This window comes from Nymphaea colorata, chromosome 10, assembly GCF_008831285.2.
Source record: "Nymphaea colorata isolate Beijing-Zhang1983 chromosome 10, ASM883128v2, whole genome shotgun sequence".
Lineage (NCBI taxonomy): Eukaryota > Viridiplantae > Streptophyta > Magnoliopsida > Nymphaeales > Nymphaeaceae > Nymphaea > Nymphaea colorata.
The window spans coordinates 21,820,819-21,836,448 of NC_045147.1; the positions used below are offsets into that span (position 1 = coordinate 21,820,819).

Genomic DNA, 15,630 nt, shown 5'->3' on the forward strand with positions numbered 1-15,630 from the left:
GTTCTGCGATTCGCACGAAACTTAATTCTGAGTTTCAAAATTTTGCATCAGAGTTTGTCAGTTCAATGCCGCGCATTGTTTAAAGGGCGTCTCATTCTTTCCTTTGCTGTATGGTTGACTACAGGCAATCACGTCTGGTTCTTTCTATAGAGCCATACTTTTCATAAAAACGGTTAAATGAGGGCAGGAAGTACACTTCCCTTAACCTGAAAATGAGAAAACCCCAGCTAAAACGAGGCTCCTGTTAAGAAACTTATTGAAGTGACTACCTTTTTTTTTTTTACATTATAAGCAAAGTGAGCTCTAAAGTAGAAATTTTCCAAAATAACACAAATGGACGAAATGAGTTGGGATGGTACCAGACTGTATTACTCCTCTTTTTCATTTTTATCTATTTACAACAATTTTTACAAATTTTTAAACTAAATATGAAGCTGAATTTTCGTTTTTCACACGACTTGTAGAGCCAATTTATGCATGTCACTTTGCAAAACATATGTACTGATATTGCAGCATTGACATTGTCATTTTCTAAAGGGAACCATCTCAATAACTTTCCTGAAAACAATTACAATTGGTTGAAAGCTTTTTTACAATACGTTTGGTGTCCAAAATGATCAAAATGTCCTTCTGTCCAAAAAGATCAAACTGTCCTTCTGTAGAAAAAAGAGAAAAAGAGAGAGGACGACTCTCTTGTAAGGGCAAAAATGGAAAAAGGAAAAGTTTTTTTTTTTTTTTACATAATGACTAAAACGCCACATTATTTTTTAAAATGACCCAAATATTATATAGTCTTTCAAAAGGGGGTGGGGTCGATGAAACCCACATTATTGCGCGTTCAGTTCTGGTCCGATCGTATACCGCGTTCTATCCCAATTTGAAACCCACGAGGCAAGATTTCAACGTCAAGCGTGAAGTCCGGTGAGAAACGAGAAGCCGGAGGTTAAGGTCTACGGCTACATCGGGTTGTTCACGGAGCTCACGTCTATGAAAATCGAATAAAAAGCTTGTCTTCTACTACTCACTGGTGCCAACCCATGAAATGTAAGTCAAGGAACCAAGATTGAGAAGAAAACTGAAAGCATGTAGACATCTTCTAACGGAACACTAACATTTAACAACAAGCTGTTTCCCGTTTTTTCACTAAAAACAAGATGCACAAAAAAGACTTTCTCATATGTAATTTTGCAGAAAAATTCCATCAAATTTGGTCATTCAAAGTTCAAACTTATCTTTAGAAAGTATCATGCCTGAAGATAAATGATGTGAATGGAGTTAACACCCCATTCACCAACACTTTTTTGGTTTGACAAAGTTTCTCATTTTAAGAAGGCACTGTTGGGAGATACAAAGTTTCACCGGTTTCAATACGACAGGCTTTAGCTTTACTCTTATCTGACAGTTATCAGCAAAAGTTTGGGCCCATATCAGGAAAATTCAGGAACTTCAGGTCCGTTTTTGGCATTTACAACCCAACAGTAGGTCCGGAAATGGAAATTCCCTCCGTTTCTGGCTTCATTGTCTAACTGTAGCATTACAGGCAGAGATCCATTGCACTACTCCACATTTGTTTGCTTCTCACTTTGCAAGGTGTTTTATTGTAACAGTCGAGAATATGCATCCAGGTGGCTCCTTTCATCTTATCTTCAGGCTATCCGTTACAATTCAAACCATTTGCAATATGTTGGCTACCAACATCCCCATGAGTTTAGAAGCAACTATAAGTTCATAGAAAATTATTACATACTATGTCACATAGGTACGGGTACTGATTCGAACTATTTCAAAAAAAACTTGGATACAGGGTATATATATATATAAGAATTCAAACAATGCAAAATTTATAGTTTCTAAAGAAGAAGATATTGAACAAAATATGAAAACGCAGATGTGTTTCCTGAGTGTAAATAGTGTAAAGAACAAAACTGAAATCCTAAATTTTGGATAGGAAAGGACTCAGTGAACTTTGATCGAATCCTAAATTGGACAGAGACCAACATTGACCGTATCCTGTATTGTTTGACCAGTACCTAAGAAGTATCCGGGACAGTACCAGTAATGGTGTCGTACCTAACCGGTAAGGGTACGCTGCCTTTACAGTAATACCTATGTGACCAATATTACATATGAGAGAGAGAGAGAGATCAACATCTTGACGTTCGCAGATATGGGCATGATACAATTTTTAGTTTTTTCCAATTAATATTCATGAGCTGACAAAATATACGTGCAGTTCAGATCATCTATACAACATTCAGTACAATCATGAATGAGAATGAACTGTTGGTTCCACGGAACTACCGGTTTCACCAAATGGCTTGATGGGATACCCAAGCTGAACTGATCTAGAAAAATAATGAACAAACCTACAGGATACAGTCGCTTGCAACAATTCCTGGGATCCTCAAGGAAAAACAACATGCTACAAGACCGTACCAGTGCCTGGTTGTGCTGTCACCAGCTTATTGTATGACCTACAGTTGCCACATTTATGCCCAACTACATGAAAAAAACTTCGCTGATGGAACTGCGACCATTACAGAGAATCCAAACCTGCAACATTTTGGTCATTAAATTAGAAAACAATTTTAGTCTTGTTCCTAGTTATGCACAATGCTACATAATATCTCATAGTCCAGAAGTGTTAAGTACTTATTTATTTCAGTTTACCAACTCTTATTAGCTCTAGTATATTACAAACATCCCAAAATTTCTGAGATAATTAACTTTAACCGAAATCACCTGAAATTTCCCTCGTTGATAAATTTCAGAGAATGATAATTGTGACAATGATCCCAAGTCACAACAGGATAAATCCTGCTTGCTTATTCTTTTCACAAGCTGTGCTAAGCATATAATATAATACACAAGAAAAACAAAATTGCGCCTTCTTATACCGATCTTCTTCAGGCATGACTGTAACAGCAATCTGTAAACAAGTACAGCAAGATGTCATGATTCAAAAAACAATTATACAAAACAGTGTCACTGTCACTCTTTCATGATGCCCCATATAGGAGATGAAATTACAGGAATTAGTAAAATAGAATAAAAAACTAGTTCATCTACCAGCCAGATGTTGCCTAAAACTGCAACTTAATTTTCATGGCTCAATGATCACATAAAGTCAGATATTTAAGCAAAAAGCATCAAACCAAAACATGTTGCAAATGCACTTAACAACAACATCAAGAAAAACAGTGCCTTGTCACTGAAGAAAAATGCATTCTATACATATGAACCAGACCGAAGCAGCTGCACTGGTAACATTTAACATAAAAATAGACAAGAAAAGCAGAACAGCAATTTGTACTTGAATAACATCAAGAAACACAGTGCCTTGTCACTGAAGAAAAATGCATTCTATACATATGAAACAAACCGGAGCAGCTACACTCTTAACAATAAAAATAGACGAAAACGCAGAACAACAATTTTTACTTGAAAATTAATCAATGACTAAAATACTCCAACTTGAAAGGCCAACTCTGGCCCCATTATCAAAACATGAATAGGCATGTGTAGGGCGTATTTGCTTAGCACAGCTTGTGAAAAGAGCATCATGCAAGATAGAGGGAGGGAGGGAGGGAGGGAGAGCAAGAGACAGAAAGAGAGAGAGACGTCATCATCTATCATCCTCCAGATCCTTGACATGTCGAAGATTGACTGAAGCATATGGGACAAGAATATCTACATAAAACCAATACTGAAAAAGTAAACAAAAAACTGCAAACTCATAACATTGTAAAACTCCAAGACAAAAAAATTTCTGAAAGCATGCCATTCATGTTTCTTCATTTCGTTGACACAATTCCTATGCATTGTGTGCCCACACATGAATACAGTTATATCCAATATGGAATCAAAGAGATACTGCAATATGAAAGGGAAAAATTTAAAATCAAAATCTAATTAAGAAGAAAATAATTGTATCTAGCTGGAGTTTGACACCACAAACCTGAAAGTCACATAACTAAGTTAAAATCCTAGATCAGGAATAAAAGTGGATGGAGAAGTCTATGTCTAAATGTTGTGTAGATGGCAAACAAAGTTAAAAAAGGCCATAAACTGAAAATACACCTCACAGCAAACTGGGCAGTGATGCCTACTATTATGGCAAAAGTTCTGTTACAACATAAACTAGCTCAGTAATTTGCTTCCCAGATAGAAGAGATTCCTTCTGGATCATGTGTTTGACCTTTTTCAGTTGTCACCCTAAACATCAAAAAGCTTGTGCTTAAGAAAGTCCAAGTTTAGACTACCTAAAACATTGCTAAGTTTAAAGATCCAAAATTATGATATGCAGCACTTTCAGAGAACAATCAATCCAGTTACCATTCCACCGGTGCAATGACCATGTCAGAACCAGCAAGAAGATTACATTGATTTTAAAAACATAGGCACATCAGCAACTAAGAGGACCCGATTATTATGGCAAAAGTTCAGTTACAACTTAAAAGAACTCAAATAATTTGCTTCCCAGATAGAAGAGATTCCTTCTGGATTACGGATTTTGCCCTTTCATTTCACATTTCGGTTGTCAGCCTAAACGTCAAAAGGTCGTGCTTAGGAAGTTAAAGTTTGGACTACCAAAAAATGTTTCCGAGTTTCCTATACCTTAATGATTGAGAATGATGATATGCAGCCATTCTGAAAGAATCAGTCCAGTTCCTATTTTATCCATGCAGTGACAACGTCAACACCAGAAGGAATATTACATTTTAAGAGAACATAGGCACAAGGGCCCAAGAGACTGCTTGTGCACCGAATAACAGGATAAATGAGAGATGAAGAACTGGTCAAGAACAGAAATTTCCAAGTTGTGGATCTTTCTGTAAAGCTAGAGATTTACAAAATTTCCCTAGGGCAGTGCACGCCAACAATCCTTAAGTCAGCAATGAAACCGATGGTATGACATTGACTGCAAATGGGACCGTAACTTCATGCTTAGACAGGTTGTCAAGGGTAGCTCACTATCCACAATGCAAAGCACGCAGTAAAAATACATGCAGGATGTAACACCAGAAAAGAACCTCACCACATGTCTTGCAGTGGTAAAAGTTATCACTCCCTCCCACTCTGACAAACAGGAAAGTTTTGTCTCAACATGGACATGAATTTATCTGAAACCAATATCTAGTAAAGACGAAAGCACCAAACATGAACTACTAACCTGCAAATGCCACAGTCATCGCAATGAAATTGCCCCTTGGGAGTCTGCAAAACAGATGCCAACAATATTTGTCAACAGTAATGAAAATCAACGAAAAGATTCCTATAAATTGAATAACAAAAGCTCCAAAACCCTGTACTAGAAACAAGTTCATAGAAGAAGCGATGAATCTCAGAGGAACATCGAAAGCAAGCTTGCTCTTACCTCATCATCAATTTGTGCAAATGTGTGAAACCTGAATGCTTTTCTCACGTGAACAAAAAGTCATTGGAAAGAACGACAGAATTGCCGAAACATCAACTACCCACCTCTTGTTCAGTATCGCAAACTGCACAAATGACCTAAACAGAACAAGAGAAACCCAAAAAACCTGTTGAGACCAAGTACTCTTCGGTTTTGAAAAACTCAATATAAGGAACAAGCAGAGAAATCACTCAAAATTATAGAAATGAATCAGCAAGAAAGGTCATAGAAAGATGAAACTCACCGCTTGACATCGCGTCAAATTAGTTCATGGAAATCACCGTCGTAGTCCAGGTTGCTCTAAAATCCATTACATCCAACAATTACTAAAAAAATCAGCCAACAAAAGCTGAACAGAAACGGTGGATTTCCAATGAAAGCTATGTATAGGACAGCTTGTGGGCATAAGAATTTCACCATAGCCTCGTTATGGCAGTGCCGGCATGAGAACACTTCGTTGCAGCACGGCGGTTTTATCTTGCACCCTTCTTTTGTAATGCATGCACCTGGAGAGGGAAAGAGAGAGTAAACAAAACCTGCAAAGAAAGAAATTAGACCACGACAAGATGATGAGATCTCATCAGGGTCGTTAGCATAACAAAGGGACAAAATGATACCCATAATCCATCTTTCCAAAACCCCGACGCTCCATGTCTTCTGTGTCAGTTTGTTTGAACGAAAGAAACGAAGCAGCAGATTAGCGTGCAAAAATGGTGGCCGATTCAAGATCAGCAGGTTAGCCTGCAAGAAGGGTAGCCGTTTCAAGATCGGTTTTTAACTACTTTTTATATTTAAAATTTTTATTTTAATTTACTTGGTAAAATAGAAGGGGGGTCAATTTCGGAACAAATTATAATCTGCCTTTCAAGTTTCAACCATCTACACACCGACGGTGGAGCAACACTATTTGAATTTGAGAAAAAACCTTTTGCAAAAACATCAAGGGGATGCTTGTCAAAATTAAATAGCTAAGCCCTCATTTACCCCAGTTACAGTCACGGGTTGAGTGGAGCGTTTCTTTGAGAATTTGAATGGGAGGTTATGTATGCAATTGTTAAACGACAAAGTTTGGGAAGTTTTCCGTAAATCGCTAAAAATTTGAGTGGCCTTTTGTAATTTTTTTTCTACAACGTTCCCAGATTTCATGTATTCCAATTTTCATACAGACGATTCAAATAACAATGAGACTCACATTTGCTACTATCCAGGCCACCTAACCAATTGAACACACTTTTGGAAAAAGACTCTCTAACAGAAGCTAAATATTAAAGATGAAACTATCAAGCAACAAAACTGAACCCCAAATGGGTCTCTATGGAAGCCAACATCCGGCTTTGTATCAGATGAAGGGTAGACGATGGACCTCACAAGGTCCAGCCCAAACAGACCAGGATGTTTACGAAGTCCAGCAGAAGATCCAGGTCAAGTCCTGCAAGATGGCAGTCGTAAAAATTAGCCAAGAGAAAAATTTTAGCATCCTGCACTGTCATTTTCTGACATATCACAGCTCACATGCAGAGAAAGGGTCAAAACTGAAACGGTTTCAATCCTACAAATGTTCGGGTTCTAAATCAGGCATGAAGTAGGAGCTTTGCCCAAGATGCATAAATAATAGAGTTCTTCTTCTGTCTCAATGCCCTCTGCTGATTCTCTGCTTTTATTTTCATCTTCGGCCGCTCTGCTCCTCTTCTTCCTCCTCTCCTTGAGCTCTCCTCATCTTCACAATGGGGTGTGGGGGTTCAAAGAGCAGCGACGTTGCAACCGGCAACACCATTATCCGCAGAGTCCTCGACAAGAAATCTGATGCTCCCAAGAAATCTGACGCACCAATCGGAAGCCTTGAACAGAAAACAACTGAGGTACACGAGAACTCCACAGAGGATGCCAACGGTTCTGACAAGCCAGCAGTCGTGGTGGCAGATGTGAAGGACATAACAGAGAACAATGAAGTAAAAAATGGGGATGCAGTCAATGATGGTGCCCCACTTGAGGATGCTAAAGCCGGGAAGTTGATAACCGGAGACTCCCCAGACGAGTATTTTTCGATGAGGAAGGATGAGTCTGTCGATGTAGTAGCTGTGACAGGCTTGGGATACTTCTCTCCTGGCACCGGACCAAGTGAAGGTGTTAAGAAAGAGGAAGAATCACCTCTTGGAAATGATATTGATAACAGCAAACAGAATGAGGAGCCAGCATGCAGCAATACAGATGATAAGAAACATGAAGAGAATTTGCCAGGGAACAGTGGAGAGCCATCTTTAACAAAAGGTAAGAAACCATGATTCTGCTAATCGGATTAGATCTCCAAAATAATAGGTCAAATGCTTCATGTTCTTGTTCATACAGAGAAGGTGCATGAAGAGGGAGCTGCAGATTCAAAAGAACCAATTGTAGCAGAGGAAGCCAAAGTCGAGTCTCCTACTAAGGAAGACAAAGTAACCATTGCCGAAGGCTCAACTGAGGTATGGCCCAGCGACACTTGTAACTGAACTCTGACATTTTTTAAGACAAATCAAACCATCTTGTAAAGTTTGAAAGTTTGCTTGCTAGTGTTTGAGGTGGAAAGAGAAAAATGGGAATTAGTAAGGTTCTGAATATGTGAGATCCAATGAGATAACACCATTAATATGTCTAAGACCTTGCAATTTTGTTTATTGATCAGTATGATTTTTCAGGATGAACTTCAACAGTAGCATTAGATGTAGAATGAACTTTGGTATATTTCTTTAATGGTCCCAAGCGTTTGAACAGATGTTGAATGTTGTCAATTAGTCATATGTCCACAATGAAAACAAGAAGCATGAGTAAAAAAAGGAAAGAAATGGTAGGGTATGATCCATGGCATTGTTGTTTCTATATGTTTATAATTTCATGGTCAGGTTTTCTGGATTTCTGAGAACATGTGATCAGAGCTTACTTTAGTACCTAGCATACTCTTGACAATGGGACAGCATCACCGAAAAAGGAAAAAAATAATGTCAAGGATGACATGAACCACCCCAACTATGTACTGGAAAAAAAAAACCATAGAATGATATCTGCTGTGTTATCATAAACTATCCTCAAGAACGTTTCTAACATGTGATTACATGAATTTCAGGAACCAAAGCCATAATCTGAAGCTGATTGCCCGTGCTTCCACACCAGATTATGTTGTGGCAATACTACTGAATGGGGTGTAAAAAAATGTCAAATACTTGTTGGAAAAAAGAAATGAAGAATGATGACTTTGATATACTGTTGACTGAAGATTGCAATTGCCTTCTGATGAACTAGACTAATGGCTGCTTATTTGATTCCTAAAGTTGGCAAAAAACTTGAACAAACGCTCAGGGTCAGGCTTGATGGTTCAAGCAGTTCCACAATATCAAAGAATAAACATCATTTTTGCTTGAACCGCATGGCGTACGCCAAGAGTACCGGTAATAATGAAACATGAGAAACAAAAATTATGTTCTAAATACCTATTTGAGTGTCATGCAGTTTTGCAAATCATAACGCCCACAGCCTTTTGTTCCTCGCCAGAAAGTACTGTAACCCCTCGTCTTCAGAATCATGAACAGCTCTTCATCCTCGATTGAGGATCATCTCTCAGTCCTGACGCTTGCCTCGTTTATTTAGAACAGAACTTACAAGGAGTGCTGCTAAGATTATGAATTTCCATCATCTCTAACAGTTCCAGAAATTCCTAGTTCACGTGTGATTCCAAATGATGTGGAATAACAGTTGAAAGAAGGCGCCACCAGTTCAAAAATCATGAATGTGACAGGACAAAAAACAAAAACAAATTAAAAAAAAATAAAAGCCAACTAAAAGATCGATCAGTACGCATTTGTTGGGTCCTTTTCGTGGAATTTTTTTTTCACTGTAACAAACGGTAGACATCATAGCTGAAGTACTCAACCAGTTCCCACGATCCAATTATATGAGTGTCCAACTTCTTCTATATGCAGCTGTGATAGAATCAAGGAATTGGTCGCCATCGGGGCTTTCCTTATTCATATCTTCTACAGTTTATTCAATTGAAGTCCCGTCTGCATTGCGTCCTTTCCATGCACTGGTCTAACCAGTTTCTGGGTTTAACACTAAGGAAAGCTCCAATGAACAATTCCTTTCAATTTTTCCAGACTCTTCTGTTTCCAGAGATCGAGATGATTTAACGAAAACATCAAGAATTATGATCTTCGAAGTTCATTTCACCTGAAGGTTTTTTTTCACACTTGGGCTCTTAGAGTCGCAACCATGAACGTCCCCCTTTTCTCAGTTGATCAATGTGGCATCACCTAAACACTCTCCTAGCATCTGTTACCCTGCAATGGTATAGTTAAACCTCTAGTACCACTTCCTTCTTCAATATAGCCCGAATCAAAGTAGTAGCTTTCCTTTTCGTAATGCAAACCATATTCCAACAAGAGATTACAGAAGGAAGAACAGAATTAAGTCTCGCTTTTTCTCCCATTTTAGGGCCACGCGGATGCTCGTTTTCTCTTCATAATTGTTCCCTCAGTTCTTATTTCTACACAAGCGGCTTCAGGGGAATGTAAAAAACACCAAGTGGAGCTTATTTAGAGAGTTCTTGTGTACAACGCCTGGTCACAGTTTCCTTTAGAAAGAGTTTCTTAGGCATCCCAATTGAACTACTAGTTAAGGGCTTTGATAACTGGAGAATTCCAGTGCCAACCGAGGATAGCGTTGTTGAATCAATTATGGTGGAACTTCAGCTGAAATGGGGAAAGGAGACCTTGACTGGGTAGTCTTCGTTTTCGATAAATCTTCAGCCCAAAGATGATACATTGGAGACCTTTAGTTTCTACTGAATTCATCAAATTTATTTGTGAGAAACCCAAACAAAGGAAACTGGACCGCGACAACCCTAATGATCCGACCGAGCTTATTTGGCATAAATAGATTTGCCGATTTCCCATAAAAGCGATGGCATTTACCCAAAGAACAAACATGATTTTTTTTTTTTCCTTCAAAATCTTAAATTGATTGATCGTGCTTTCTTAGTAGTGAATATTAGCAAAGAATTCTAAATTGTTCTCATAGAGATGTTCTTCGACATTGTATTTATATGTACATATAATATATAGTCGAAGAAAATTGTGGTTGATTAATAAATTAATTGAGATCTTATAGACTCTAGCAGATATTTTTGGCACCAAGAATGTACCTCCATGTGAACGCCAAGAGTCAATCGCCATCAATGCCACCACATTGAACGAAAAGAAAACCAGAGCAGCATGTTGATTGTTGTCTCTTGCCCTGCAATGTGGAACATAAACAAAGATTTCGATGGAAAAAGAATATAGAATGACAATGTTTCTTAAGGAATCCAGTATTGAATTAACAAGATTTGTTGAAGAATCAAAAGAAATGATCGACTCATTTTTTTAAACGAGAAGCATTTCCAGAACAAGGTTTCTCGTAGAATCCCAATCACCAATCCACCAAGAAATTAATTTAATGCACCAATTTGATACCCATGTGAGGACTAGAAACTTGATTGTACTGTTGTTTTCCATTCTTTTCTTTTATGAATTGTCTGTAGTTCCCCATTGGAGCATGATTTCTTTGAGGTACGCATATTGGCATTAATTATGTTCGTGATTACAGCAGTAGGAAAAAATCCTTCCTCACCTACTAGAACCCATAGTTATTCTCTCTTCTTCGATTCATCTTATGCAGAATCGTTCTGATTTTCATCCTCCCTTTTCTACCTTCAATTCTTAATGATGCCAATATCCGTGCAATCTTGAAGCCTCTCTCCTCAAAAATTTACGCTATAGGAGGCTTGCTGACAAGCAGCCATGAAAGTGGCAGGCCATAGCTTCACATATTTACTGAAACCAGTCCCAAATTCAAGCATACAAGTTTCAAAAATTCATGCTTTTAATGAATATTGTAACTGAGTTGTCATCCATAACCAGAAAACGTGATATTTAATGTGTAGTCTTTAGATAGTCGCTTGTGAGTCCTTAAATTTAATCAAGTCTAAAGGTGATGCCATAGGTTCTGGACAATGTGGGTCGCTTTTTCTTTCTTTACATGAATAACTAAAACTTCGTCCCTTTATGTTTCCAGGAACACTAACCGCGTGGCAATTAATAGCATCGTGCTCGTTGCATGTGTTTATTTTTCCAATAAAGCAGCTTGTTCTTTTATTTGATCTAAAAAAAATGAATCACTATAGAGAAGTTAGGGGCAGAGCATGTGTGGGCTACCTGTGGCTAATTGCGCATACAAACCTCAAAAAGCTCTTTTTTATATTTATATTTTTGTGCAATTTTTTTTATTTATATATTGGTGTCCCTTTGCCTGAATTTTTTAGCTCTGTTCCTCGAGGAGATACTGCAATCATCAATCGCAGATCTGAGTTTCCTGTTGAAGTGGCATATTAGCTCAAGCTAACTACAAATATGTAGAAGAATACGTTAGAGCTCCGACGCTTAATTGCCGTCGTCGCTTCCTTCACTGACGGTAACTCAACGTCACAAGCTCGTCAGTACGCACAAGCGTTCAGTGACGATAAGTTAAGCATGTTACCTCTTCTAGATTTGACTGTGTTTACCTGTAATTTAAAGCTTATTATAGATGTTGACGTAGACTAAGTAACCGAACAAATACTTCAAGGATGGTGGTTACCACTAAGATCCTGCTCTTGATTCAAAAACATTAAAATCAAGAAAAAGCAACAGAAAGTCGCGGAAATTATGCTTCTAGATACCCAATTTTTACTTGAAGCCAGGTCCCTTTTTTTTTTTATGAGAACAATGCTTTCTCTACAATAAAATGGGATATTAGCAATTCTTTAGGGGCTATTTGAGAATATGTTACTTTTCCATGTATCTGCTCTAAACGTTGGTACCGATTCATTGAACACTTCAAATATTCTGTCCTAATTCTTAACATACTGTTACTGTTAAGCACAAGATTGGTGGAAAGTTACTTGTTATTAGCTTTTCCTGTCATGGAAATGTACAAAGACAAAGTACACTTTATTGCAAAGCAGAGATCAATTATGTGGAAGAAAAATGGAACTTCCGGAGGTTGCTGAGGTGAAGACCTCAGATTAAGTCCCAGTACTGCTGCCATTTTGTAGGTTTTGCCTTGAGCCTTCTTATGGTCTTCTCCTTCTTCCAATCTTGTTTTCAAAGGCATGATAATTTAACATAGAATGCGTGGCAGCTCATCGACAGAGATCCGGATGATATTCAATTTTATGGCAAAATTTTGAGCAGGACCATACAGTTTCTTCGAGGGCCAGAGCCGCCACTCTGGAGCTGAATAAGCAAATATATCATTGAACTGCTTGAGCCAGGAACTTATGTACCTGCGCCCATCTTCTATTACGGCCAAATCACATGACAGCATTTTCTGGTGCCTCTGGAGAACATGTACTAAATCGTGATATATCTACATATATATATATAGATTCCTACAGTTACTTTCCGGCCATGGAAACCACGTATTCGTATCTTGTGGTGCCCGAGAAAGAAAGAGACTGAGAAAATGAGAGAACTCCTTCTTTATCGGGCCCCCCAACACAAATATGTGGTACCCATGGCAAAAAAGGGGCTGTCTATATATATATATATATATAGTGTGTGTGTGTGTGTGCACTTACCGAGTGAATTTGAATCCCTCTGGCTTTCATCTTCAGATACACAAACAAAAGCATCCAAATTTATGTCCTACCTTGTGGAAACCTTTCTCATTACCTTGAGGAGATGCTTGATTCATGTGATATCTCAGACATGCAGTCATAAGACGGCCTGTCTCAGACATTCACAAACCTGTCGCAACTCTATGGCTGCAAAAATTTCCAATGCATTTTTGACATGCATGGAACTGAGTATGGGAACCGCATCTGGGATGCAGATCTTGGGAGTTGGGACGGAATGTGTTCATCAACATTCTGTCTGCACAACTCAAACACGAGATCCAACACATTAAACTCTTGGCCTCCTTCAATTTGAAGGTCTTGAAGCCCAACCAGCGCACAAAATGTAATGAAATTAACAGAACTGCCGGCCTCTTTTTCGTGTCTGCCTAATCTTGGAAGAAGAAGAGGATGAAAGGGCCTGACATGAGAGGCAATGTGCTAAGGCTAGCCAAGGTGACCTGCCTACTCAATGTCAAGAAACAAGACAAGAAGAATGGCCCTTGTCTTATATCATTGAATCAAGAAGGCAAGTCATCCTTGGCTACCAGAGCACATTGGCACCTCCACAGGTGAGGCCCATCCTCTGATCGATCGCTCGCCAAGCAATGACAATGATATGGAGGTTCAGCAGGCACCATTATATAGACAATGATTTGGAAGGGCAGGCCAAAGACAAGATTCGATGCATTGGAATTGAGATCATGCAATGGATCCTCCCCTCCATGCCTTCACATCTTGATTGCAACACCAAAAATATTTCTTCTCCATCTAAACCAGATATGATATTGGTCACTTGCTTTCCCTCCTAATAGAAGATAGGGAGAATATATTCCTGTTCCACTACTGAATGCCGTTCATTCATTCACACAATAAGCTCTTATAATCACTCGGGTAGTAATTGTGATAATCGAATTATGATCAACAAGTTAAACCGGCATTACTGTTGCTGTAAACTGGGTGGTGGCGGCCGCCGCCTTATTTTCATCCTTATGATCTTCGATCTCATTGTGGCGAATTGCTATGGTAGAGGAAACCCTCCAGATGGTTTGTCTGTTGAAGATTACTGATGATTTAACCTCAGGGATTTGACTTTCTTTCATACGTAGAAAAGGTGGTGTACTTGAATTTTTTGGGAAAAAGAAAAAGTCATATTTCTCTTTTGGCTTTAAGAAAAGATTCCATTCTCAATTCCTATGAAACCTGGAGCGATGAATCTGTTTGTATGGTCCAAATTGGTGAAAAAGTTTCAGAGTGCCGATTGGTGGGTATTCAACGGAGCGGATGGGTATGAGGATGAACTGAACAAGAATTGAACATCGAATCAGATTTGACATTAAACTTATCGGCCAAACTTGAACATATTCAAGAAACATGCAGGTCGCGAGACAGAGGTGCCTGCATTTTTTGCCTTCGCGTGAGCCTTGGAGGGGCAGAAAAAGATCAGGTTTCTGGTAATGGACATTAACGCTCCACAAGAAAGCTTGTTGATCTGGTAATGGAGGTTGTTATTGCTTTCTGGTAATTAACGCTCCATAAGAAAGCTTGTTGATCTGGTAATGGAGGTTGTTATTGCATGCCAGCGCAGAGAGAAAGAGGGGAAGTGGGACGTGGGGAAGAGAGAGAGAGAAATTCTTCTCTTTACTACTTTATGATCAAATATTCCAAAATTGAGAAAGACTACTCGTATGCGCCCACCATCAAAGTCAAATGCTTACTAGGATTTTATTCATTTCTATGACCATTCCCTTCCATCTCAAATTGCCATCCTTTCTCTTTTCAAAGAAGACAAATTGTGTGTGTGTGTGTGAGAGAGAGAGAGAGAGAGCTCTGACTTTTTGCCTTTTCTAGGCTTTGATATCTTTTGCCCAATGCACCAATCTTCTCCACTCAAGCATTAAGAAAGAGAAGCGAACTCCAACTAGCAGCTACAACCATCATATGTGATTGCCCCCTTTCCTTTCAAAACCTGGGAAAAATCTTTGTGGGTCCATTTGACTAGACAAGTGGCCAAAGAATCTGATGGGACAAGTGGAATTTCTCAATTTGATAACACTTTTTGTTCTTCTGCTACCTCCCCTGGTTTTCAACTTTACTTTTCTAGCCACCGCCCTCCCAACCTTACAAATAGAGGCTACACCACTGGTCATTCCCACGTACAGTCTCCTGTAGATTACTGTGATCAGATGGAAGATCCAAATTTTTCTTGTCTTTCTGGAAGGGATGGAGTGAGCTTTGTAGCCAAGGATGACTTGCCTATAATGTTGCCTGCAAAATTAAGCATTAGAGGCTAGAAACTAATTCATACGGTTTGGACTTTAGGCTTAGGGGGTTATATTTTAGGTGAGTTGTCTTTGGCTACATAGACTGCCTCTATTCTTGTTTCCTCTTGACCTTGAAAGCAATCAATTGCAGTGATGGTTGGTCTCATCTTCTAAGTTTCTTATTGCATGAGGTAATGTTTTTCTTTCCTTTTCTATGATGAGTTGTTAATTATTGTAGTGATGATGGTCTCGATCTTTAGTTATTTCATACAAGTAGGCAAATCTCT

The 15,630-nt window shown here is 38.7% G+C and overlaps 1 protein-coding gene and 1 pseudogene across 2 annotated transcripts; one reads left to right on the forward strand and one right to left on the reverse strand.

The window, feature by feature from the left end:
• Positions 1 to 2,226: 2,226 nt before the first annotated feature.
• LOC116262693 (E3 ubiquitin-protein ligase MIEL1-like) lies at positions 2,227 to 6,891 on the reverse strand (annotated as a pseudogene).
• Positions 6,892 to 7,029: 138 nt separating this feature from the next.
• Positions 7,030 to 8,651, forward strand: LOC116261963 (uncharacterized). Of its 2 annotated transcripts, none has more exons than XM_031640929.2 (3): positions 7,030 to 7,684; positions 7,733 to 7,878; positions 8,517 to 8,651. In XM_031640929.2, exons 1-3 carry the CDS (start codon positions 7,141 to 7,143, stop codon positions 8,529 to 8,531), a joined length of 705 nt encoding a protein of 234 aa, XP_031496789.1. In that variant the 5' UTR covers positions 7,030 to 7,140; the 3' UTR covers positions 8,532 to 8,651. The 2 variants fall into 2 exon arrangements, with proteins under 2 accessions (XP_031496789.1, XP_031496790.1); XM_031640930.2 differs by having other exon boundaries at positions 7,031 to 7,684; positions 7,763 to 7,878.
• Positions 8,652 to 15,630: the final 6,979 nt, after the last annotated feature.